Genomic DNA, 25,545 nt, shown 5'->3' on the forward strand with positions numbered 1-25,545 from the left:
AGCCCCATGCCCCTCCGCTTGGCCAGGCTGCCCGCTCTGGGTGCTCTCTGTTGTGTCCCTGATCCCACCTGTGCCCAGCTCTCTCTCACCTACACTGGGGCCCCTTGAGGGTGGCCCAGCATGCCCCCAAGTCAGGATGTGGCTGGAAGCCTCTAGGATTTTCTAGGAACAAGAGCCTCATGGTGGCCATTCCAAGTCAGGCCCCCCAGACAATGGCTTCTGGAGTGCTTCCGTCCACAACTGGCTGGACGCTGCCCTGCTCGCCCTGGATGAATACGGAGGCACATGTGAGTCCAGGCTGGCCGCCCTGACCTCCGCAGAAGGCTTAGGGTCCCGATTCCAGGCACAGACCCCAGGTGCCTGCGGCGTGGCTGGAAGTTTTGGACCCCTCCGGTCCAGGATGTTCTAGGTCCCCCAGATTCCCACCCCACACCATGCCCAAGATGCCCACACGCACAGGAGGCCAAGATCCAGGCTGTGGAGGGCTTTATTCATGAAACCCAGAGAGCCATGCGGCCCCTCCCCTGGCATCCCCCCACCAGTAAGCCAAGGTCCTAGACGCCTGGCCACTGCGTGTGTCGTGAGTTGTCCCACACCGCTGGCCCCAGGAGCGCATTCGTGGTGAGGGAGGCCCGGGTGCTTTGGCCGCGCCAGGTGGCTTGAAGCATCTTGGCTGCTTCCTGTTGCTGCTTCAGCCGACGACGCACGACAAAGCCCCTCCAGGCAGACTGGATGGCCGTGGCTGCCTTGGTCTGACGATGGGGTGGCCGCCAAAGGCTCTGGGCGGTTGACTGGGTCAGGCAGCCCCGTGGCACACCAGCCTGGCTGGCAGCACCCCGGCCCGTGCCATGCACCACCCGGGTGGGCAGGGTGTGGCCGCACGTGTGGCATGTGCGGGGACTGGAACCCACAAGCATCACCACGCTGGGTGGGCTTCCGAGTCCGGAGGTCAGTGACTGGCAGAGAGCACAGACATGGGGCTGGCAGGACTGGAAGCAGCGGTGGTCAGACGTCGTCCTGGCCCCACTGCCGGTCTTAGCCCACACGTTCTGGAGCAGCATTTGCTGGGTGCGGCTCTGGCGAATGACGAAGCCTCTCCACGCGGCCTGGATGATGGTGGCAGCTTGGCAGAGGCGGGCCAGGTCCCGCCGCACACAGTAGCCACGCCAGGCAGCCTGGATGATGATGGCCCACTGGTGCCACACCTTGATGGTACGGCGCACCAGGAAGCCACGTGCACACGCCTGGATAATGACCGCAGCGTGGATGGTTATCTTCTCTACAGCCTGCACTGATGCCACCAACTCCCTCGGCTGTCTGGGGTCCACCGCTGCCTTGCTGCCCACGACGTCCCACGGCACAGTGCCCCCAGCTGGCTCCCAAGCGCCGCCAGGGGCCATGGTGCTGTCCCTGGGCCCAACTGCTACGCTGGGGATGGTAGAATTCCACGCTTGGCCACCAGACATGGCAGTGTCCTCCGGGCCCTGGAGTACAGCGGGAGTCAGGGACATCCCGAGACTGTCAGCTGGAGTCAGGGACGTCCCGAGACTGTCAGCTGGGGTCAGGGGCACCCCAAGATGGTCAGCTTGAGTCAGGGACACCCCGAAACTGTCAACTGGAGCCAGGGGCGCCCTGAGACTGTCAGCCGGAGTCAGGGACGCCCCCAGATTGTCAGCCGGAGTCAGGGATGCCCCGAGACTGTCAGCCGGAGTCAGGGAAGCCCCGAGATGGTCAGCCGGAGTCAGGGATGTCCCGAGACTGTCTGCTGGAGTCAGGGACGCCCCAAGATGGTCAGCCGGAGTCAGGGATGCCCCAAGACTGTCAGCCGGAGTCAGGGACGCCCCGAGACTGTCAGCCGGAGTCAGGGAAGCCCCGAGATGGTCAGCCGGAGTCAGGGATGTCCCGAGACTGTCTGCTGGAGTCAGGGACGCCCCAAGATGGTCAGCCGGAGTCAGGGATGCCCCAAGACTGTCAGCCGGAGTCAGGGACGCCCCGAGACTGTCAGCCGGAGTCAGGGACGCCCCCAGATTGTCAGCCGTAGTCAGGGACGCCCCAAGACTGCCAGCTGGAGTCAGGGATGCCCCAAGATTGTCAGCTGGAGTCAGGGATGCCCCAAGACTGTCTGCCGGAGTCAGGGATGCCCTGAGACTCTCAGCAGGAGTCACAGAAGTTCCAAGAATGTCAGCGGGAGTCGCGGATGCCCTGAGACTCTCTGCAGGAGCCACAAAGCTAAGGGAAATTGGAGACGCCTGCGGCAACTCCTGCCTAAAAAGGGGCCGCCGGGAACCCCTTGGTGAAGACTCATAACCCAGAGACACCCTCCGAATCCCCGGGTTCAGCTTAGAGTTGGCCATGCCGTGTGCCAGCTCATTAGTGTGGATTATTGGCGTTAAGTCTGGCGGTGCACGCAGGGAATGTTTAGATAATTTCTGCGAGGACTTGGGGGCATCCTGCTGCTCCTGACCGGAGGGCACAGTCCCAGCTGCAGAACTGTCTGGCTTTTCTGGTACAGAAATAGCATGCATGGACCTGAAGGATGTTCTAGGGCCAAGGGGCCCGTGGCCATTCTGAATCAGACCGCCAGCTGCTGTCTTCTGGGGTGCGCTGGGAATGGCTTCCTTCTGGAAACCACTGTACATCATCTTTCTAATCAGGGATGGATGAGGTGCAACATGTGGCTGTGACCTCCGGGAAGTTCTAGGGGTCCCCGTCCTAGCCACAGACCTTGGGTGTAGACCGGTGGCCGCAGTATTGTCATGGGTCGGCTTGGGTGACCCTGAGACTCCAGTAGAAGCCATGATCCCACGGGACTGGTGAGTCACTGAGGGGCTCTGGGGCAGTATATGAGCCACCAAAGCCTTTTGATAAGCCGAGGGGCTCCGGAGTGTAGTGTGAGAGCTTGGCGTCTGCGGGTGAGTCAGTGGGGCCCCAGTGCCCTTGATGGGCACCGTCTGCACACTGGGGCTGGCAGCCACAGTGTGGGAACCAGGGGCCACCAAATTGGTCTCTGACCTCTGCTGCAGGGTTGGGGTGCCACTACTGACCGTGGAGGGCTTGGCAAGACTCAGGGACTGGGGAAGGACAGAGGCCACACTGCTGGGCATTGACTTAGCTTGGCCGGGAGCTACCTCCTCCAATAGCGGCCTCTGGTCTTTGGGAAGAGCCTCATTCTCTACAGGGAATTCTTGGCTGTAGTCAGTGTCTATTGCCAGGGGACTATGATATATCCATGGGGTTGCCGCAAGGACTTCGGACCCCTGCCTGGATACGGGCCCCTGGGGAGGAGCCCTGCCCGGGTCCTCTGGCCTCATCACAGTCTTGGGATCTGTGGTCTCAAATGCCGTCACCACCCCAAGAGCCTGGTTCAACTGTGAGGCTCTTTGCAGAACCGAAGGCACTTGGTATACTCCACCGGCCATGCCAGGAGCTTCCTGGAGGGGAGCTTGAGCCAGGCCAGGGGGATGGGATGCCTGCAAGGTGGTTGTGGACCCTTCCCCTGCCAGGCCCCCATGGTATGGACGAGGAGAGATTCCAATCAGCAGGGACCCCTGGGGAAGGCTCGGAGCCACGCCTCCCACTGTGGAGGGCGGACTGGCTGTACTAGCCATGGACTCCAGAACTAGGTTCTGACTGAGTCCCCCAGGCATAGATGCTGTATCCACAGTAGAGTTCACAGGACAAGGAGGGATTCTGGAGTCCACTGCACCTAGCACTGAATCTAAGAGCAGGTCCGGAGCAATTAGACTAGCTGACGGTTTCATCGAGAGACCTTGCTTCTTCCCATCACTGCCAGATGCTGCAATCAGACTGGGGGACACTGAAGTCGCCACAGAACTCATAGGCACAGTTCTGGCCATGCCAGTTGCCCCAGACCCTGGAGGAAGGCCCTGGGCTACAGTGCTGCTAATGGGATCTAGAGCAAGGCCCTGGCCCATGCCACCAATCACAGGCCCTGGGGAAAGGCCCTGGCCCAGGCCACCAATCACAGACCCCGGGGGAAGGCCCTGGCCCAGGCCACCAATCACAGACCCTGGGGGAAGACCCTGGCCCACGCCACCAATCACAGACCCAGCGGGAAGGCCCTGGCCCAGGCCACCAATCACAGACCCTGGGGGAAGGCCCAGGCCCACACCACCAATCACAGACCCCGGGGGAAGGCCCTGGCCCACAACACCGATCACAGGCCCTGGGGGAAGACCCTGGCCCACGCCACTGATCACGGATCCTGGGGGAAGGCCCTGACCCAAGCCACAGATCACAGACCCTGGGGGAAGGCCCAGGCCCACGCCACCGATCACAGACCCTGGGGGGAGGCCCAGGCCCACACCACCGATCACAGACCCTGGAGGGAGGCCCAGGCCCACGCCACTGATCACAGACCCTGGGGGAAGAGTATGGACTACACCATTGACCACATAACCTGGTGGAAGGCTGGGGGCCACACAACTCAATATGGGCCCTGGAGGAAGGCTCTGGCCCATGCCTGTGATCATGGACCCTGGGGGGAGACTAGAGGCCATGCCACCGGCTATAGAACCTGGGGCCACAGTTGTGGTGATCCTACCTGCTATAGAACCTGGCACCACAGCACTGGGAATGCCCATTGCAGGCTCCTGGCTGACAACATCAGCTTGTTGGTAACTACTGGAGATTGTGGACACAGAAGGACACCGGTGGTCCAGAGATACTGGAAGATCCACACTGACCTGAGATATGCTGGGGCCCACACTGGTCACGGAAAACTTAGACGAACTCACACCCAGTCTACTGGACACTGAAGCCTGAGAGAAGCCAGGAGCCATCCTGGCCGATTCATGAGTCAAAGGGGCAGCAGCCACAGAGGCACGGGATGTCATGGGAGCCATGCCCCTGCTCATCTGAGATTGGCTTGGGCCCATAGCAGTAGCCACACTCCTCTGGGCCACCCTCCCTGATCTGCCAGGGGACATGGGTACCTGAGACATACTCAGGAACATGCCAGTAGCCAGAGTCCCCTGAGACACATCTGGGAGCACTTCGGAGGCTGTGGCACCCTGGGATCTGCTCACAGACATGCCCCTGAACAGAGACACACTGGCTTCCTGGCCTAGACAAGAGTGCTCCCCACTGGCCACAGGCGCCTGGTAGAGCTTTGGAGCAGAAACGATGACAGCAGGTTGTTCCGTTACTCTTGGGTGCCTCCCACCAATACCAGGCAGCTGATGAAAGCCCAGGGCCACCTCGCTGAACTCGGGGACCTGGGGATGCGGGACCACCCCTCTGACCGTCAGAGGATCTTGACGTGGGTCCACCCTAGCAGACACGGCTGGCTGGCTCAGACCCTGGCCCATGCCATTAGCCACTGATGCACATGGTGCACCCGAGGTGACTTCAGTGGCAAAGGATGAATAATGCTGACTGGGAGCCACTGCGTTCACCCTGGAGGATGGTAAATTTGGACTCACCCTAGGGGCCCAACTGGGCTGACTCATAGCACAACCTGTACCACTGATCACAGGTAGCTGGGCCAGGCTGGGGGTCCCCCTGGTGGCCACAGATGGCTGGGCTAGGCGGGGGGCCACCACACAAGTCATAGAAGGCTGGCCTAAGCTAGGAGCCATCCCACTAGTAAAAGATGGCTGGCTTAGGCTAGGGGCCACCCCAGTGGTCATAGGTGACTGGGCTAGACTGGGCTCTACCCCAGAAACCTTAGATGCCTGGCCTAGGCTGGGGACCACCCCACCAGTCACAGATGTCTGGGTCAAGCTGCGGGCCGCCCCACTGGTCACAGGTGGTTGGGCTAGGCTAGGGGCCGCCCTAGTCGGCATAGTTGGCTGGGCTAGTCTAGGGGCCACCTCACTGGTCACAGGTGGATGGGCAAGTGTGGGAGTCACCCCACTGGTCACAGGTGGCTGGGTGAGACTAGAGGCCACCCCACTGGTCATAGATGGCTGGGCCAGGCTCAGAGCCAGTCTGCAGGCCATGATTGGCTGTGAAAAGCTGGGAACCACCCCCTCAACTATCAATGGCTGGCCTAGGCTGAGGGACACCTTCTTGGTCCTGGACATCTGGCCTAAGCTGGGAGTCACCTTATTGACCACAGATGGCTCAGATAGGCTGCTTGTCATTCTACTGGCCATAGAGAGATGGCCTGGATTTGAGGCCACCTTACTGGCTACTACAGGCTGAGATAGGCATGAGGTCAACCTACCAGCCACAGACGGCTGCTGATAGACAGTAGGGACCACGTTACTCAATGACAAACTTCTGGTCAACACAGTCCCATAGGGTGCCTGGGACAAACTCTCCTTCAGATTCATGGAACTCTGATCTGAGGACATGTCTTCCTCATCCTCTGAGTCCCAGTGCACACTCAGTGTCATGCGACTGGCCAGTGAGCTATGCTGTAGAATGGGGATCAGTTCTGAGTCTGCAGAAGACTGGTGGTCATGGAGGCTTGGGGCCAGGTGCCTGTGACCTGCTCCCTCAGTCTCTTCCACACTCCTGGGTCCCTGGGACCTCTCCATGGCCTCTGCGAAGAGGAGAGCATCTAGATCAAAGTCCCTGTCCAAGCTGGCTTCCCAGGGCTCCTCGTCCACCACGTCAACAGCGGCCATGCTGGCCATAGACGTGGTGGAAAGGCTGAGTGAGCCGCAGCTGCGCGGCGAGCTCTGGGAATTGCTCATATTTAGGCCGTAGTCTGTGGAGCCCTGGGAGAAGCTTCTGGACAGGTCATTGTCTGGACCTTGTGGCATATTGGCCACCAGTTCACTAAGTATATGGCCAGTTATCCGCTCCTGTGGGCCATGTGCCCTGGAAAGGCTACCCCGTGTTTGATTCTTCTCCTTCCCAGGGATGGCTGTTCGGGAAAGGGTGGGTGTCAGCTTATTGCCTGGGGAGGCATGGATCAGACCGGGATCCACCGGACCCCGTCGCTTGGGTGTCCAGCAACGACCAGGAGCCACGGAGCCGGGCCAGGGACCTGGGGTTATGACGCAGGCCTTGGGGGCATGCAGTTGTGCTTTGCTCACTGTGGAGGCCTGTGGCGGAACTGGGGTCGCTTCTTTGGTCACCTGCCTAGGGCCCCTGCAGCCTTGTTTATGATTCGGGGACCGAGTTCTCTGCACGGTCTCCTCGGGGACCACAGGTAGCTGTTGTGGAACTTTGGCCCCTTGGGGTTGGCCCCCACTGGGGGGTGCCCTGCTGATCCCCGAGGGCTGACACCAGCAAACAGACCCCCCATAGTTGGTGGCACAGCTGTGGGAGTGGGTGCCGCTCCCACGACCTGTGGTGCTGGGAAGCTTGCCCGGTGCTAACCTGCACTCCCCTGGGGATGCCCTTGTGTGTGGGGCCACCCTGCTGACCGCGTGTGGACTGTGGGTGCTTGTGGTTGAGCTGCCAGTGGCCAGTGACGGCTGGCTGGTGCTCGGGCCCACGCCATTGGCAAGGAGTGGCTGCCACAGACCGGAGGCCGGCTGTTGGTGGGGCACGTTGGGCAAGTTGGGGTCCACATCACTCACCATTGGGCCGAGAGCTGATGCCAATTCACTCACCCTGGGGTGCAGGCACACTCTTTCCTCACAGACCTTGGGGGTCAGGTCCAGATTTAAGGGGCTTCTGCTGGGTCCCATCTCCCATGACAGAGTGGGACCCGGGGCAGAAAAAGGGGGATACTGGTGAATGGTGATCACCCCAGCAATCAAGGAGGCACCTACAGAGACCACGGATGAGCAGGGTGACCCCCCGAGCATAGCCCCATCCCCCCTGTCTTCCAAGAGCCCGGACGGCCAGCCTGTGACAAAACCCTCCCAGGCCCCACCCCAGGGAACCCTAACCTTGCTGGGCTGTAGTCTCATGGGGCGCAGGGTGGGCCCCCACGCGGCCGACAGGCTCCCCCTGCAGTCCACCTCCACGGGGGCCGGCATCACGGTCATCCCACTTCCCATCGTTTCAGAGGCAGCCTTGGGGAGGCCGACTCCAGACCTCAGGGCCGCCTGAGAGAGAGATTGGCTGAGGACTGCACCCAGCTCGCCCTGACACAGGGCCTGGCGCAAGGTGGCGCGCTCCTCCTCCGTCAGGGCCTTGCTAAGCACGTCCACCAGTCTACTCTGAATGGCCTTAGTGAGCTCGCCCCGGGACAGTGCGCGGGACAGGCTGGTGCCCAGCTCGCCCCAGGAGAGCGCCTTCACCAGCACCGTGCCCAGGATGCCCTGGGGCAAGGCCTTGGCCATCGTGGCTCCCAAGACTTCTTTGGACAGGGCCTGGTTCAGGGCCGCCCTCACCTCCCCCTGGGAGAGGGCTTTGGCCAGCAGGGCGCGGAGGTCCTCCTGGGAGCCCAGCACGGCGGCCAGCTCAGCACACAGGGAGGCGAGTTGGGAGGCCGCTAGCTCCTCCTGGCTGGGTGGGGCTGCGCTGGGGGTTGACGGCTGGGCCCGGGCAGCCCTGCTGTCCCCCCAGGGTTCAGCGTTGCACGTGGTGTGGCCAGCAGAGGCCAGCAGAGGCACCAGCATGTTCTGGGTCTCAGAGACCCCCTGGTGCAGGCCCAGGGTGGCCTTGCCCTGCATGTAGCTGTGGGATGAGAGCTGGGTCAGTCTGTCTTCTGGCTTGGCTCGAGGCAGAGCGCCAATGTGCTGGCAGGGCTGGGTGGAAGCCTTGAAGCCCACCAGGAGTGGCTGCGACTGCGTCTTGCTGCTGAGTTCAGCAGCCTGGTGGGCCGCATAGAGGCTCTTAGCTGTATCTGTGACCAGCTGGGCCTGGGACTGCGCCTTTGTCAATCCGGTGGGGAGATGCCCTTGGGACTGTACCTTGATCACTGCTGTGGTCAGCTGTGCCTGGGACTGCGCCTTCATCAGCTTGGCGGGCAGGTGTGCCCGGGACGGCGTCTTAGACAGACACACACTCAGGTGTGGTTGGGCCACGGCTGCGGGGGGTTGGGCTTGTGGGTATCCTTGGCCCTGGGCCATGGTCAACTTGGCAGACACGTGCTCCTGGGGCAGGGCCTTAGTCAGCTCGGCCAGCAGATGGGCCTGAGGCAAGCCTGTGGTTGAACGAGGGGCCAGTTGCTCTTGAGGCAGACATGTGCTCAGAGGCGCCCCAGCGGTTCTTGCAGGCCCATACAGCTGGGATTGAACCTTCAAGACGTCCGTCCTCGGATGTGCCCACTTGTTCCTATCGCTGGCCACTTTTGCCCAGGTCAGATCCCCGGGCATTTCCACGGCCATACTGGTGTCAGACGTGGTTTCCGTTTTCCCTTGTTTCTGGGAGAAGGCCTTGATTTTCTCGCCTTCCCAAGGAGGCCTGGCTGGAGGCTTGGGAGCCCCAGCCCCCGGATGCGACGGGGGAAAGCATTTCACTTTTCCCTCTGTCAAGTATGAGCGGGACGGGACCTTGACAGCCCTGGTCGCCTGTCTCACGTTCACCGTGGCCCTGGCCTTTGGTCCACTTAGACACGTGTGGGATGAGGTATCGGAAATTCCAGCTGTCGCCGCTGCTGAAAACGGAGGCTTGGGGTTTCCAGCTGCTGACGGGGGCAGGCACAGCGTTTTGAGGATGGTGGCCACTGAGCGTAACTGAGCTGGAGTCTTGGTGATCATGGCCGCCAGGCGCGTCTGGGGAGGAGCAGTTTTCGCCACCGTGGCTCCTTGGATCATCTGATGAGAGAGGGTCTTGGTCACTGTAGCCACCTGACACGTCTGCAGTGGGGTCTTGGTTCCCGTGGGTGCTGGGCGTGTCTGGGGTGGGATCTTGGTCAGCAAGGGCACTGTACACGCCTGGGGCGGGACTTTGGTCGCCGTGGCCGCAGGCCGTGTCTGAGTTGGAGACTTGATCATCGAGGCCAGCAGGCCTAGCTGGGGTGGGGCCTTCGTCATGGTGGCTGCCGGTCGTGTCTGGGGTGTAGTGTTGGTCGTGGAGGCTGTTGGTCGCATTGGGGCTGGGGTCTTGGTCCCTTGGGTCACCGGGCAGGGCTGGGGTGGGGTTTTGGTGATGGCTATCATGGGCACTGGGCATGGCTGGGGTTGGATCTTACTCATCATGGCCGCCAGGCATGACTGGAGTGGGGTCTTGGTCGCTGTGGCTGGTGGGCACATCTGAGGTGGGATCTTGGCCACCGGGGCTTGGGGGTACACCTGGGGTGGGGCCTTGGTTATTGTGGCAGTTGACATCGGGCACGGCTGGGGTAGGGTCTTGTTCATCATGGCTGCCAAGCACGACTGGAGTGGAGTCTTGATCATGGTGGCCGCCGGGCATGTCTGGGCCGCAGTCTTGGTCATGGGGGCTGCTGGGTCTGTCTCTGGTGGAATCTTGGTCATTGCAGCTGCCAGGTACATCTGGGGTGGGGTCTTGGCTATTGTTACCATGGGCACTGGGCAAGGCGGGGGCGAGGTCTTGGTTATCGTGGCTCCCGTGTACATCTGGAAGGGAGTCTTGGTCGTGGTCATAGTGGGCCTTGACTGGGTGAGGGTCTTGGCTATCACAGGCGCTGGGCCTGTCTGAGGTAGCATTTTGAGGACCTCTGCTTCCATGTGGGCCTGGGTTTGGGTCTTGCATTGTCCTTGAACTGCCTGGGCGCACCTTCCAGATGGTGGTGGCCCCATGGCTCCTGCCTTGTTGGCTCTGGAAGTTATTTGCTTGGTCTTCATTGGGTCCCCTTCTACTTGGACAAGGCAGGTACTTCTGACAGTTCTTGTCATCAGGCATGGGCGGCACTTCGCATCGAGACTCATGGGACATGGAAGTTTGATGGCGACTGTCTGGTGTGGCAGGAAGGTGACGCTGGGGCCTCCGGCAGAGCACGTCCCAGGCGGTGACATGCCCTGGGACTGCAACAGAGCCAGTTGGTGGGTATAAGCGGCCAGGCTGTCGGAGGAAGGGAACTGGGTCTCCTTGTTCACCATGGTGGGCTGGGCCAGAAGGGACTTGCCCTCTTCCGGATGCTGGAATCGCACCTGCTGGGGCGGGTGGTAAGGGATATGCCCCTCCTCCACCTTCGCTTTTTTCTCCATTGTCTTGCCAGACCGGAGGAGGCGCCTGGTGTTGAAGCGTCGCCAGGCCTCCTGGATGGCCTTGGCCGCCATCATCTGGGAGATAAGCTTCTGCCGGAGCCGGTATCCCCTCCAACAGGCTTGAATGAGGGTGGCTGCATGGGACACCATTATGTCCATTTCATCCACCAGGACATTCCTGAAGGCCCGGCTCTCCACCACAGCCCGGAGGCGAGGGACACGACGAACCACTGTCTTGTCCTTGTCAGGCTGTTCCAGAAGGGTCTCCTTGGAGGCAGGGGGTTCACTCTGGGGCTGTGGATGCAGTGTTCCCGGTTTGTCTTGGAGACTGGGATCGGGCTGATAGGAGCTCTGCCCACTGGGTGACGCCTGTAGCTGTGAACGCAGTGTCCCCATTCTATCTTGGAAATTGGGGATGGACTGATAGGAGCTCTGCCCACTGGGTGACGCCTGTAGCCGTGTTGCTTGCTGCATTGTCTTGGTTCCTAGGCGGGTCAGCTCTGCCTGTGGGGGGCAGTAGGGAGGTGGTCAGGGAGCAGAGTCATGCAGACACGAGGCCTCCTAGCGGGGGCGGGTACTCACCCCCAGAACCTACATGTTCTTGTTCCTGGTATCTTGCCATCTTCCTCCTCCACTTGGCAGGTACTCCTTCCAGTCACATGCCCGGGTGCCCTTTCGTACCCAGGCCACATCATCCTGTGGCTACTTCGACATCAGCACACAGGGCACATTCTCACCTGAACGCCTGACCACCTACCTGCTCTTCAACTTTCCTCTGTATCTGGAACACACTCTAAGGACAGCACTGATCATACTGTTTTGGAAATATCCTGCCTGTGTCCATGTGCATGGTGTGATTTGCTTTTTCCCACTGACTGATGGTATTCTGAATTCTTAGATGGTAGGAACCAAGCCTGACTCATTTCTGTGGCCCCATCTCAGTCACAGGGCCTGGGCTCCCAGTTGTGAAAAGGTAGATGTTCTGAGTGGCTAGCTTGGCTGTAAATGAGTAGGGGAGCAGATTGAAGGTTGGATGGGTAGATGGATGACTAGATCCTGAAGGGATAAATTAGTGGACGAATGAATATTGGATGGGTTGGAGGAACAGATAAGACTGTTTGGATTGAAAATGGGTGAGTAAATGAAGTTGATGAATGAATGGGCAAACAGATCAGTAAATAAGGAAATGGATACATGGATGGATGGATGGATGGATGAGAGGGTAAACAGATAAATGGACGGGTATCTGGGTAGCAGGATAATTGGAGGGATGGAGGATAGATGAGTGGGTGAGTGAATAGATGGAAAATGAGTAGATAAATGAGTGAGTGAATGAAGAAAGGTAAAGGAATTGGTAAAGAGATCAATGAAAAAGAGGTGGATTGATGAATGGCTGGATGGATCAGATGGGGGATAACATAGATGATGGATAGATCAATGACAGATGGAAGGATGGGTACAAGAAAAAATGAAGAGATGACTAGATTTCAGAAGTACCCCGGTGCAAAGTATTCAGACACTAAGGCAGCCCTGAAGCATAAGACACTTACTTTACAGGAGTCCCCCCTTCTGGCTGGGACAACAGACTTCATACCTTGGAAGATCATAGAGTTGGAGGAGGAGCAGGAGAAGAAGGTGCAGTCTCAGAAGCCAGCTTGCAAGAAGCAGCAACCTTCAGCCCTTCATCCCACGCAATGTGCAGCAACACTGCCCTGGGCTGACTCTGTCCCCAAGACCAAAATGAAGAGATGTTAAAACCAAAAAAAACCCCCCAAAACAAAAAACTAAATTCTATTTAAAAAACAAAATAAAACCTTTTTTGTTACTGCAAAGTTCACTTATTCAGAGGTAAAACTAGAGAAATAACAGTCAGGTCAAAAAGTAGGGTAAAGCCACCATCAAAAATTGGTATTTTGGAACCTGGGAGGTATGGGGGAAAACTGGCATTTTGGGTGACTTCCCTGGTGGTTTAGTAGCTAATGTAGTGGCTATATCTTGTGTCCAGTGGAGGGGACCTGGGTTCGATCCCGGCCAGAGGACTAGATCCCAAATGCCGCACCTAAGTCTTGGTGCATCCAGATAAATAAATAAATCTTTTTTTAAAAAATTGGCATTTTGGCTATGACTGTCAGTGAATTTCCTCCATGTTCATGTCTTTGGATTAACGATGAAACATCAAAAACAAAGAATATTAAGTCCAAAACTGAATGTTCAAGGAAGTTTATTCCTTTTTAAAAAAATTTTTATTGAAATATAGTTGATTTACAATGTTGTATTAGTTTCAGGTATATAGCAAAGTGATTCAGTTATATATACATGTCTATATTCCTCCTTAAAATATTTATTTGTGCTATTTTATTTATTTAGCTGCACCAGGTCTTATCTGTGGCACATGGGGACTTCAGCTGTAGCATAGGAGATCTCATTTCCTGACTGGGGATTAAACCCAGGTCCCCTGCACTGGGAGCTTGGAGTCTGAGCCACTGGACCATGAGGGGAGGCACATATATATTCCTTTTTTACATTCTCTTTCATTATAGGTTATTACAAGATATTGAGCATGGTTCCCTGTGTTATCTTGTAGGTCCATTTGGTAATAGATTTGATATGTATCCAGTGTTATTTTGTACCTAAAAAAAAAAAAACCTGGAAATAACCAAAAAGGTGATTGCTAGGGGGTCAGTTAACAAGTGCATAAAGAAGGGTACTAGGGGATGTTCATCACCGTATTGTTTATGAGAGTCAAAACTGAAAACAACAATGCTTTTTAGCAGGGAGGTGGCTTAAATGCAGGAGGCCCAGGTTCAATCCCTGGTCAGGGAACTAGATCCCACAAGCCACAACTAAAGTTTCTCATGACTCAATGAAGACTGAAGAGCCTGCATTCTGCAACTAAAATAGGGCACAGCCAAATAATATTTTTTTAAAAGAAAAGAAAGGATTTAAAAAAAGAAATGGTGTCCAGATCCACCAGAATAGGTAAAATTTAAAAGGGAAACAAGTTACAACCACTTGGATCTCTATCTTGAAGACAAGTCATCAATTCCACTCAGATGAATATACTCAGGAGGTTCAAGTGTTTACACTCACCCCAAACCAGAAACCATTCAAATGTCCATCAGCAGAATAATGAGTAAGCCAACTGTATATCTATCAATATATTAATATAAATGAATAGAATTAAAAATATCGACCTATTTATAAATCGATATTTTTAATTCTATTCATTTATATAGGATTCATTTAATAGGATCCATTGATTTATATATTTATAAATCAATGGATCCTATTTGACATGTCAGTGAGAAAGCGGTCAACAGTATAGAGGAATCTCACATACATTGTTTTGAGTGAAAGAAGCTGAACATAAAAGATGACAAATTGGTTACTCCAGTTATAGGACATACAAAAGAGAAGAGAAGTAATTAAGCTCTGCTATTGAAAGTCTAGACAGGGGCTTCCCTGGTGATCCAGTGGTTAAAAATCCACCTTGAAAGGTAAGGGACACGGGTTTGACCCCTGGTCCCGGAAGCTCCCACATGCCAAGGAGCAACTAAGCCTGTGTGCCACAACTGCTGAAACCCGCACAGTTAGAGCCTGTGCTCCACAACAAGAGGAGCCGCCGCGATGAGAAGTCCTCGCGTCACAACAGAGAGCAGCCCCTGCTCACGGCAACTAGAGAAAGCCAGTGTGTAGCAAGGGAGACCCATCACAGCCAAGAAATAAAATAAATACAGAAATGAGGTGATTGAGAGGGGACATGGGGGGGCTTGGGAAGCCAGTCACGTAGGTTTCTTTGGATTGTGAAAATATGGCCTGGCTTTTCTCTTTGCATCACCTTCATATAGAGGCCAAAATACTCATAAGTGATGATGAGGAATATGTAAGGAGATAAGCAAATAATCAGAGCATACCTTAAATGAAAAATACAAGTTATAAACAACAAGTGCACAGGACTTGACCTTTTTCTTTTATTCATGTGCTTGGCTGCATCAGGTCTTAGCAGTGGTGGGCAGGCTGTTCTCTACTTACGGCATGTGGGCTAAGTAGCTGCAGTGTGCCGCCTCAGCTGCCCCCGTGGCATATGGGATCTTAGTTTCCCGATCAGGATCAAGCCCACATCCCGTCTGTTGGAAGGTGGATTCTTAACCACTGGACCACCGGGGAGGTCCCAGGACTTGACTTTTAAAAAAATAGCCCATACAAACACACACAACACACATACACTGGAATAGACATTAAAAAATCTGGAAGGATAAACATTAAATTGACAAGTGATTGTGTGTGTGTGTGTGTGTGTGTGTGTGTGTGTGTGTGTGTGAGGAGTAGTCTCAAGGGGTACTTTAATAAACAAAATTTAACTTAAAAAATTAGAATTTGGCCTTTTAGTCAAGCCGGCAGGAGGATATGATGTGGGGACCTGGCCTCCCTCACTCCTTCACTCAAACATAGAAAGAATGATGGAATATTTTAAAACAGTGTTACGTGGTGATCATGGTTTAATGCACAGAAACATCAGATTACTAAATTGTAAACCAGTAACTAACTTAACACCGTGTGTCGATTATACTTCAAAAACAAACAAACATGGACTTCTCTGGTGGTCCAGTGGTTAAGACTCCACACTCCCACTGCAGGGATCTCGGGTTCAATCCCTGGTCGGGAAACTAAAATCCCACGTGCCTTGTGGGTGCAGCCAAAAACAAACAAATGAACTCATAGGAAGAGAGATCAGATTTGCGGTTACCGGAGGGAGTGGGGTAGGGAGAGGGGGAAGTGGATGAAGACAGTCAAAAGGTACATACTTCCAGCTATAAGATAAATATATATTAGGGATGTAATGTACAACATGATTTAAAAATACTGTTGTATGTTGTATATGAAAGATTTAAGAGAGTGAATTCTGAGTTATCATCACAAGGGAAAATAATTTTCTTTTTCTTTTATTTTGTATCTATATGAGATGATGGATGTTCACTAAACATTTTTTTCTTTTATATATTTATTTATTTATTTAAGGCCATGACTTGCAGCACGTGGGATTAATCCTCCAAGTGCAAGTGGAAGTCGCCTTGCTGCTGCTGCTGCTAAGTCGCTTCAGTCGTGTCCGACTCTGCGCGACCCCATCGACGGCAGCCCACCAGGCTTCCCCGTCCCTGGGATTCTCCAGGCAAGAACACTGGAGTGGGTTGCCAGCTCCTTCTCCAATGCATGAAAGTGAAAAGTGAAAGTGAAGTCGATCAGTCGTGTCCGACTCTAGCGACCCCATGGACTGCAGCCTACCAGGCTCCTTTGTCCATGGGATTTTCTAGCCAAAAGTACTGGAGTGGGGTGCCATTGCATGTCCAAATCTTTGCAACCCCATGTTCTATACAGTCCATGGAATTCTCCAGGCCAGGATACTGGAGTGTGTAGCCTTTCCCTTCTCCAGCGGATCTTGCCAACCCATGAATCGAACCGGGGTCTCCTGCATTGCAGGCTTATTCTTTACCAATTGAGCTATAACCAGAGGTCAAATCAGCACCCCCTGCATTGGGAGCTCAGAGACTTAACTGCTGGACCACCAGGGAAGTCCCAATGTTCATGAAACTTCTTGTGATCATTATTTCATGATGTATGTAAGTCATTATGCCATACACCTTAAATTTACACAGTGCTGTATGTCAATTATATTTCAATAAAACTGGGGGAAAACTTTTCTTTAAGAAGAAAACTATACCTCAAAAACAAACCAACTCATAAAAAAAGAAAGAAAGAAAGAAAAGTCGCTCAGTCGTGGGCCACTCTTTGCGACCCCATGGACTGTAGCCCACCAGGCTCCTCCATCCATGGAGTTTTCTAGGCAAGAGTACTGGAGTGGGTTGCCATTTCCTTCTCCAGGGGATCTTCTTGACTCAGGGATCGAACCAGGGTCTTCCGCAGTGCAGGTAGATGCTTTACTGTCTGAGGCACCAGTTACCATAAAAAAAGGAAAAGAAAAACTTTGTAATTTCCTTTTTAAAAAAGAAGAAAAAAGAAAAATGTTATCAAAGTCTAGCTCTCACCAACAGATATGATGCAAATACTCTAAAAAGAAAAGACCAGTTATCAGAAGAATAATACTATACCCAAGTAGGATTTATTCTAAAGATGTAACATTAGTTCAGTATCTTTAGATTCCCAAGGTAATTCATTACATCTAGGACTTTAAAAGATAGCCATATCGTTTTCCAAATAGCACCCCAAAGCATTTTCCTCAATCCATAGCTATTTATAATAAATATTTTTAAAAATAGATAAGATAGTACCTAAAAATGGTAAGTCTAACCACAAAACCATAACAAATGCCATTTTTACATTGAAATTCTAAAGTCATTTTTGCTAAAGGAAGGAGAAAGATGTTGCCCACCCTTGCTGTGGGTATCATTATTTTTGGTAATCATAGCAAAAGCAAGATAACAAGGACTTGGACAATCAGTGTAAATGTTTGAAAAGAGAGCTTAGCAGGAATTCTCAATTAGAAGATCCAAGAGATTCTAATTTTTAAAAGCAGATCTGTATACACATACAGAACACATGTATGTATATATATATATCCCATCATCCTAAGGCACATGGCTGCATACAAAAAACGAGCTGCAAATGGAAATGAGAAAAAAAAAATTCATAGTGATGTCCAAAACTCTACAGTTCACAGGAACAAATATTACACAAAAGCCTAAGGAGTTATATGAAGGCGAGGAAAAGAGACAAAAGATCTCTTGGAGGCTTTTCTCTCTGCATCACCTTCATACAGAAGCCAAAATACTCTTAAGTGATTTTGAGGAATATGTAATGAGGTAAGCAAATAATCAGAGCATACATTAAATGAAAAATGCAAGTTACAAACTACAGGCACCCTAGCACCTGATGTACCACCAGCAGAAAGAAAGAATTCCTATAACAATTATTACACAATGTCACAATTCACAGCCTATAATTCATGTCCGATTAGAATCTCAATGTGGAGTGTTTTGGAAATACTGAAATAATTTCAGTATTCAGATGGAAGAGTAAGTGAGAGTAGCCAAAAAGATCAGAAAAAATAACAGTAATAAGAAAACTGTGACCCGTCAGATGTATAGACTTAAAAGCCATCGTCATCACAGTATGGTTCACATCTGTGACTAGAGAAATAGACCAGTGGGCCAGAAAAATGAAACCAGAAATTAATACCATTGTACCAAAATACCAATGATATAATGTATTTCAGCTCAGGAGAGGGAAAGTCTGTGTTTAAATAAATGGTACAGGGCAATCTATCTGCAAGAACATATGCTTGGACCTCTACCTCATACCATATTCTAAAAATTTCAGATGGATTAAAAAATTATAAGAATATTTATTATTATGTGTGTATAAGTCAGTGAGCTCTTAAGAAACTAAATAGGAAACCCAAAAGCTTTGAAAAAGATAGACATGTTTGACATCATAAAGACCAAAAAAAAAAAAGGCATATGACTAATGATGCCATAAATAAGGCCAAAGTACAAGAGACTAGGAAAAAAGTTTGCGATGCATGTAGTAAAGAGTCCAAGTTGCTATCGTGCTAAAACAAAAATACCCATACTTTTGGAAGACGATGACAGTATCCAGAGTGTCCGCAACTTAACATTTGCAGTGTCTAGGATATAATCCAAAATGGCAACAAATGAGTTTGAATAAACTCAAGAAAATGAAACATTCTCGTGAGAAAAGTGTATCAATGGAGTGTGACCCCAAGAGGCCAAGTTCTTGTAATTATCAGACAAGGATTTTAGAGCAGAAATGCTAAGAAACTTCTTCAAATTGAAGGAGAATCATACTTGAGGGAGACATATCTGGGGAGAAATGAAGAATACATAAGGGATAACAGATACCCACATAAAAAGGAAAGACTATTATTTTCATCTTTGAAAAAAAACTACATATGGCAGTATAAGCAAAGATTAAGACATGGTCTTGCGGCATCTATAATCTATGTAGATGTATTTCACCGGAGAAGGCAATGGCACCCCACTCCAGTGTTCTTGCCTGGAGAATCCCAGAGACAGAGGAGCCTGGTAGGAGGCCGTCTACGGGGTCGCACAGAGTCAGACACGACTGAAGTGACTTAGCAGCAGCAGATGTATTTCACATGAAAAATAGAGAATAAACAACAATGCTGAGGGTAAAAGGATCTATACGGTTGGAAAATTTTTACATTTTAGATGAAGTAGAACAACAGTAACTCTAATTCAGTTATCACTTAATGTTTGTTAAGGATTACAATTCCTTTAGCAGCCCCTAAAAAGGAAAAAAAAGGCAGTAGAATTTAAAATAGAATTCTAAAAATGATTCAAATAATAAAAAAAAAAAGGCAGAAGAGGGAATGGAGGAATAAAATTCAGACCACAGAAAGAACACTAGTAAAATGGTATATTTAAATTCAATCATATAAATCACTGAGATGGTAATGGACTAAATACCTTAAGACAGAGATGATCACAAACAATTTGTTTTCAAAGACCCAAGCACCACCTCCTTTCCCACTAGACATTTTGACTTCACTTGTGTGATGGTCTGAATATCTGGCCCCAAGATGGGCCAGGCCCAGGCACAATGGGCATCAGTGGGAACTGACTCATAACAGCAAACTGGCCTGAGGCTGGATCCCCTGGGGGTCTGCACGGTCGCTGTCTGCATGTCACAGAGGAGGAAACGAAGGTCCAGAGAAACCAACATACCATGACTTACTTCTTTATATCGTTTCTTATTTGCCTCCCCCATTAGACTGGGAGCTGATCATCAGGTAGGGCCCTTTGTCTGCTTTTGAGTCCCAGTGTCTAGAACAGTACATATAGTAGGTGTCCCAGATATATTTATGGGGACACTTCCCTGGTGGTCCAGTGACTGAGACTCTGTGCTCCCAATGCAGAGGGCCCGGGAATGGATCCCTGTTTGGGAAACTAGATCCCACACGCCACAACTATGGGTGTGCATGCCTCAGCTAAAGATCCTGCATGCCACAAGGAAGACGGAGATCCTGAGTGCCGCAGTTAAGACCCAGCACAGCCAAATAAATATTTTCTTAAAACAGAGAGATTTATGGATAAGTGGAAGAATGAACGGAAGGATGGATACATGGATGGACCAACAGATGGATGGATGAATGTGGTCCACCATTCAGAACTTGGAGACGGAAACTTCAGGATCTGAATTGGTCCATCTCAGGTTCTGAGGTTTCCTCAACCGCATGATTCAGCCTGTTCCATAAACTCAATCAGAACGAGACGAAGGACAGGGTGACAGAAACAGGATGTCGAGAAATGAGAAGGAGTAATAGCCGCAGACACATGAGCTGAGTGGCCAGTTGGGCAATTCTGAGTAAACCCTTCTGGGTCTCCATTAAATGTCACCTGAGCAAAGACCACCTTCCCAGGTTCCCAAGAAAATGCGATAGGCTCTCCAGGCTGGGTGCCCAAGGCTGACAAACTCACCATCAGGCCTTTGGGGGCCCCTTGCGCCTTCGCTGTGAGGGGCTGTCCCACCTCTCAGAGCAGCCTGGAAGGCCCAGGAGGACCCTGAAGGCCCTGGGGGCCTTGGGAGAATGACCAGGTCTCCACATACCCACCCTTACTAAGCCCACCACCAGCCTCACTCACCTGCCCTTGAAGCTGAACCCACCAGCCTGAATGGCCAGCCTTGGGGCGCTGGTATCAGGGTGGCTTTGTGACTCACAGCCAGGTTCTGGCCAATCCCTACCAGTTCCTGATGGGAGGGGATTCTAGAAGGCTGACTCAGTGGGATGGGGGAGGGGGCAGGACCCAGGTCAGGGCTGAAGGGTATGGTGGTTGCTGCACCTTGCCTGCCCATCCCAAATAGAAAAGTTAGGGCTCTGAGCACAGAGGGGACCCCAAATTCTCCCCCTTCGTGTGTCCGGAGATGGCCTCAGTCTCTCTCATCCCTTGGGCATTTCCTGAACACCTACTCTGTGCTGGGACCCTTGTGTTGGGGACACAAACAACTCAAATAATTTAGGGGATGTGAAACTGTTAGGAAGGAACCTGTCGACTAAAAGATAGTCACAACCTGTAAATAGAGAATTGTTCTATTTGGTAGGAGTGTTAAGGACACCAAGCCCGGGAGCCAACTTCTCAGTAGCGCTGAGAAAACTGCTCCAAGGAGGCTGGAGGGGGAATCAGGCTATATCCAAGTTTGCAACAAAGGGAGCAAGTAGTCAGAACATCAAAGATTATTGTGAAGTAAGAAAAATCAGGTATCAAGTTAAGGAATTTAGCGCACTATGTAAAAGATGTAAGCCTCTGGGCTCACTGAAATGCTTTCTTTCCTATGTACCTCAGCCATCTATGGGGCCTGTTTCCTTGTTGGCAGGTGTGGTGAGTGGCTACTTTTTGCATCCTCCCCCAACCCCACACCACCCAGCTCCTCAGCAATCACCATGAGGGAAAGCTGCTGGATCGCAGGGATCTTGTCCCCTTTGGGGAGCCCTCATTTACAGTTAGAAGCCAGAAATTGCTAACGGCTGTGACATTTCTTGCCCACTGGATTCAGAAGGAAATATATCATTTCACAAACCAAAGAGGGGGTGGGATGGGCTGAACCCCACAGAGAGAGAAAAAGAGATTCCTGGGGGCCAGCTGTGAGAACGGCATCCCAGATGGATGGCAGGGCACATACAAAGGCCCTGAGGTGAGAACAAGCTGGTCACGTTTAGGGAACTTGTGAAAGCGTTAGTTGCTCAGGCATGTCTGACTCTTTATACCCCATGGGCTGTAGCCTGCCAGGCTCCTCTGTCCATGAAATTCTCCAGGCAAGAATACTGGAGTGGTTTGCCATTTCCTACTCCAGGGGATCTTTCTGACCCAAGGATCAAACCCAGGTGTCCCGCACTGCAGGAAGAATTCTTTACTGTCTGAGTCACCAGGGAAGACCATAGAGATCATGGAGGCACTAAAGCCATTGAGAGAGGGAAAGGAGGGTAGTGAGGGTGGGGCTTCAGAGAGGAGGATAGCAGCTTTGGTTTTGTTGAGAAGGTGCAGGGAAGCCATGAGAGGGTTTAAAGCAAAGGAGCACAGGCTCTGGGCTCCCGCTGTGGAGGATGGGGGCTCCTTAGGGTAGTGCCAGGTCCAGGGCCCCTTGGCAACTTACCACTGCTTGGCAAAAGTGGGCACTGACCCTGAGCCACAGTCCTGGAAGGGGAAGTGAGGCCACCATCCCCAGTCACCTCCTGGGGCTGGGCCAAGGCCTGGTGTGAATCACTGCTGGCTGGGTCCCGGCTGACACACACTTTGGCCTCAGCTCAGCAAAGTCCTGCCAAAGCCACACAGCCTGGCCCACAGGCCTCTGGCTGGCCTCCCTGGGGAGCCTGCAGGGTTGGGGGGACATCCAAGCAAGAGGCCTTCGGGGATGCTCAGCCTTCCTCTCCAAAGACCCTGTCTTTTCCACACCATGGGTGAGGTTCTGGGCAAAACCAGGGACATGGCAGTTGGACAAAACGTCAGTCTTTTGTTTCAGCAGTCACCAGGATAGCTCCTATCCAGGCCCTAAGAGAGCCAAACACAAATCCAGGGTGACCAAGGCAATAATAGTAGAAGCACAGAGCACCGATGGAGCCCCGTAAGGGCACCTGCAAGCAGAAGCTGAAAGGTGGAGATGAGCTGTGTGGCTGAGGGAAGAAGTGTATCAGGCTAGGCAGCTGTGCAAAGGCCCTGAGGCCAGAAGGAAAGGCAGTAGTTTGGGTGGGGAGGTGGAGCCTGGAAAGAGACACATGCCCAGGGCCAAGTGCAGTCAAAGCCTTTTTTCCAGAAAAGTATCAAGGAGGGGTCAGATCTGTGGTTTCCAAAAACTCCTTCTTGGCACAGGCTAGTAAAAAGACTGGGCTTCCACTGAGCCCCGAGGCTCCTTCGAGGGAGGTCAAAGGCTCCCATGCTGCCATTTAGCAGGAAGGTGTAAGACACACTTGATCCTTTTTTGGTTGTGCAGGGTCTTCGTTGCAGCATGCAACTTTTAGTTTTCACATGTGGGATCTAGCTCCGTGACCAGGAATCCAACCTGGGTTCCCTGCCCTCTGAGCATGGAGTCTTTATCCACTGGACCACCAGATAAGTCCCAAGATATATCTGATCTTTGTCCTTGGTTTTTAGCACACAGCTTCTAAAATTTTGGTGAACTCCGGAGGGATGTGTCTTTTGTATGCTAATAACAAAAGCAGTGGCCCAAAGCACTTAAATAGCTTCAGAATGGGGGCTGTTCTCCAAAAAGACCAAGGCATGATCGTGCTGTGCGAAGTCATTTAGTGCTCTTCTCTTTGCAACCTCATGGACCTTAGCCCACTGGCTCCTCTGTCCATGGGATTCTTCAGACAAGAATAATGGAATGGGTTGCCATTTCCTACTAAGTTTCAGCCCCCACTTCCCAGACCTCCTGGGAGGGGAGATGGCTGGATTTTGAGTTAATCCCCAAATGCCAGTGATTTCATCCCATTGGTGAACACAGGGGATGCTCAGAAGATGAGGTACCTGGAGAGGGCAGGGAAGCTCCCCGCCCCTCCCCCATACCTTGCCCTGCGGGTCTCTTCCATGTCCCTGAGTTGTTTTCTTTATAATCAACTGGAAATAGTCTGTGAGTTGTTTTAGCAAATTACTGAACCTGAGGAATGGGTAGTGGAAACTCTCGGGTTTATAGTCAGTCGTTAAGAAGTACAGGGGGCAGCGAACTTCTTAGCGCTCCAGTAAGGTTAGGATGCTGCACTTCCACTGCAGGGGGCACAGGTTCAAATCCTGGTTAGCATGCTCAGCGAGGCCAAAAATAAATAAATAGGTAAAAAATTTTTTTAATTAAAAAATAAAGGAGTACAGGTTGTAATCTAGGATTGATCAGTATCTGAAGTGGGGCAGTCTTGAACTCTTCACCTATGTGGCCCCTTCTAATTCCAGTAGAGAACTGTAGGATACCCAGTTGGTGTCTGGAGTTGGAGAACTGGTTGGTATGGGGAGAAATAAAACAAACATGCATTTGATGTCAGAAGTGCTGTGAGTAAAAACATCTCAGGGGGCATCAGCAGATTTTTTAACCTCCCTGGGGTCCCCCCTTCTCTATAGGTTTGGGGCTGCACAGGGTGCACCTCGCCTGACTACTCTTTCTCTACTCTTTGTCTCCTGAGCACTTCCAACTTCTGACCTGAGACACATTACCTGGACACAGGAAACACATCCTTTTTCACAGCATAGGAGGTAAAGGCCAGAGCAGGAAGGGAACGTGGCTGAGGGTTACAGCGGCACGCTGGCATTCAAGCTGGGACCCAAGTCTCCTGAAGAGTGAGGCTCTGCCCCCCAGGCATGGTTCTGCTTGGTCCCCTCTGTGTGGACACCCCAAGCTCAGTTATCAGCCCTCTTCTCTCTCCAGGCCCCTCTCCTGAAACGTCTTCCTGAAGGTTGGACCAAGGAGAGGTCACATGGTTAAAAAACAAACCCCAAAGCAGCTCTCGAAGCCTTAAAAAGTGGGCAGCCAGGGTGACCTGGAGGAAAAATGAACTTGTAAGTGGAGGCCCCTCTCTTTTGATGGCCAAGGGGGACTGTGGGCACAAGGCCTTCCTTCTCTGCATCTGTTTCCTTATCTGTAAAACAGGCATGATTTGCCCACCTTCCCTAGCAGGGTTGGATACACAACTGGAGTTCAAAACTCACTTGCCCTGTGTCCTTGGCCACCAAAGCTCAAGTCCCTAGGGACCCCAAATTAGGCAGAAGCCCAAGGTCTGGGGTCTTTTGCCCCCACAATAGGAAAGGCCAGAGCAGACAGGGGAAGAGGGGAACCTGGAAGTCAAGGCTCTGGAGATGAGAGGTCCAAGGTCCATACATCCCGGCACAGGCTCCTAAAAAGGCTATGTGACCTCAAGCCAGTCACTCAACCTCCCTGAACCTTAGTTTCTTCAAAACGGGAGAATAGGATGTTGGGGGAGGGGTGTTTCAGAAAGTTCTTGAAAAGTCCTGGATTTCAAGTTAGTGCTCTAACAGGGAGGTCCCACAGAACCTACCCACACCCCAGGCTTGGGGGAAGACAGCCTTTCTTCTGGTCCTGAGATTCAGGTTTCCCATCCAACAAATGATAACACAAGCTTAGATTGAGCACCACCTGTAAGCCAAGACCTGTTCTGTAAACAAACTCTCTGAATCCTCACAACTTTATGGGACAAGTTTAAGATTGCTCTGCCCATCTTAGAGACAAGCAGACAACAGCCCGGAAAGTTCAAGTTTCCGCCTTTCACTCAGTCTCGGGCTGGAGTTGCCTTCCCCGCTTCCCTCCCGCAGTCCCTCCTACGCAAAGGGGACACCCGCGGGCTGGCTATTTCCAAAGGCAGGTTGCAAACCCCAATGTCCCCCACCCAAGCCGACCGGAGTCGGCCCGGCGCCCAGGAGCGCCTAGATGGCGCTCGCTGAGCGCCAGATGTGCAGGCTCTTCCCGGACGCCGAGTCCGGCCTCCTCCGAGCAGAGGCGGAGGGAGGAGAAGGAGGCAGGAGCGGATGGGACCCGGCCAGGCCCCGCCCACCCTGTCAGGCCCCTGCAA

At 52.4% G+C, this 25,545-nt stretch overlaps 1 protein-coding gene across 5 annotated transcripts; it reads right to left on the bottom strand.

Annotated features, from left to right (window-relative positions):
- Positions 1 to 469: 469 nt before the first annotated feature.
- IQCN (IQ motif containing N) lies at positions 470 to 25,424 on the bottom strand. Of its 5 annotated transcripts, none has more exons than XM_045166771.1 (4): positions 25,015 to 25,424; positions 20,624 to 23,960; positions 11,578 to 12,705; positions 470 to 11,486 (listed from the first exon to the last, which is right to left on the bottom strand). In XM_045166771.1, the coding sequence occupies exons 3-4, from the start codon at positions 11,602 to 11,604 to the stop codon at positions 555 to 557; spliced, it is 10,959 nt and encodes a 3,652-aa protein (XP_045022706.1). In that variant the 5' UTR covers positions 11,605 to 12,705; positions 20,624 to 23,960; positions 25,015 to 25,424; the 3' UTR covers positions 470 to 554. The 5 variants fall into 5 exon arrangements, with proteins under 5 accessions (XP_045022706.1, XP_045022704.1, XP_045022708.1 ...); XM_045166769.1 differs by having other exon boundaries at positions 24,176 to 25,424; XM_045166773.1 differs by having other exon boundaries at positions 470 to 1,484; positions 7,815 to 11,486; positions 20,624 to 25,424.
- Between the last annotated feature and the right edge of the window lie 121 nt (positions 25,425 to 25,545).

Source organism: Bubalus bubalis, chromosome 9 (genome assembly GCF_019923935.1).
Source record: "Bubalus bubalis isolate 160015118507 breed Murrah chromosome 9, NDDB_SH_1, whole genome shotgun sequence".
Classification (NCBI taxonomy): domain Eukaryota; kingdom Metazoa; phylum Chordata; class Mammalia; order Artiodactyla; family Bovidae; genus Bubalus; species Bubalus bubalis.

Excerpts from the sequence above, each read along its gene's own strand:
- IQCN (XM_045166771.1), bottom strand. The coding sequence starts at position 11,604 with ATGGCAAGATACCAGGAACAAGAACAT. Across the intron at positions 11,487-11,577 it reads GATACCAGGAACAAGAACAT|GCAGAGCTGACCCGCCTAGG; the intron begins GTAGGTTCTGGG and ends TGCCCCCCACAG.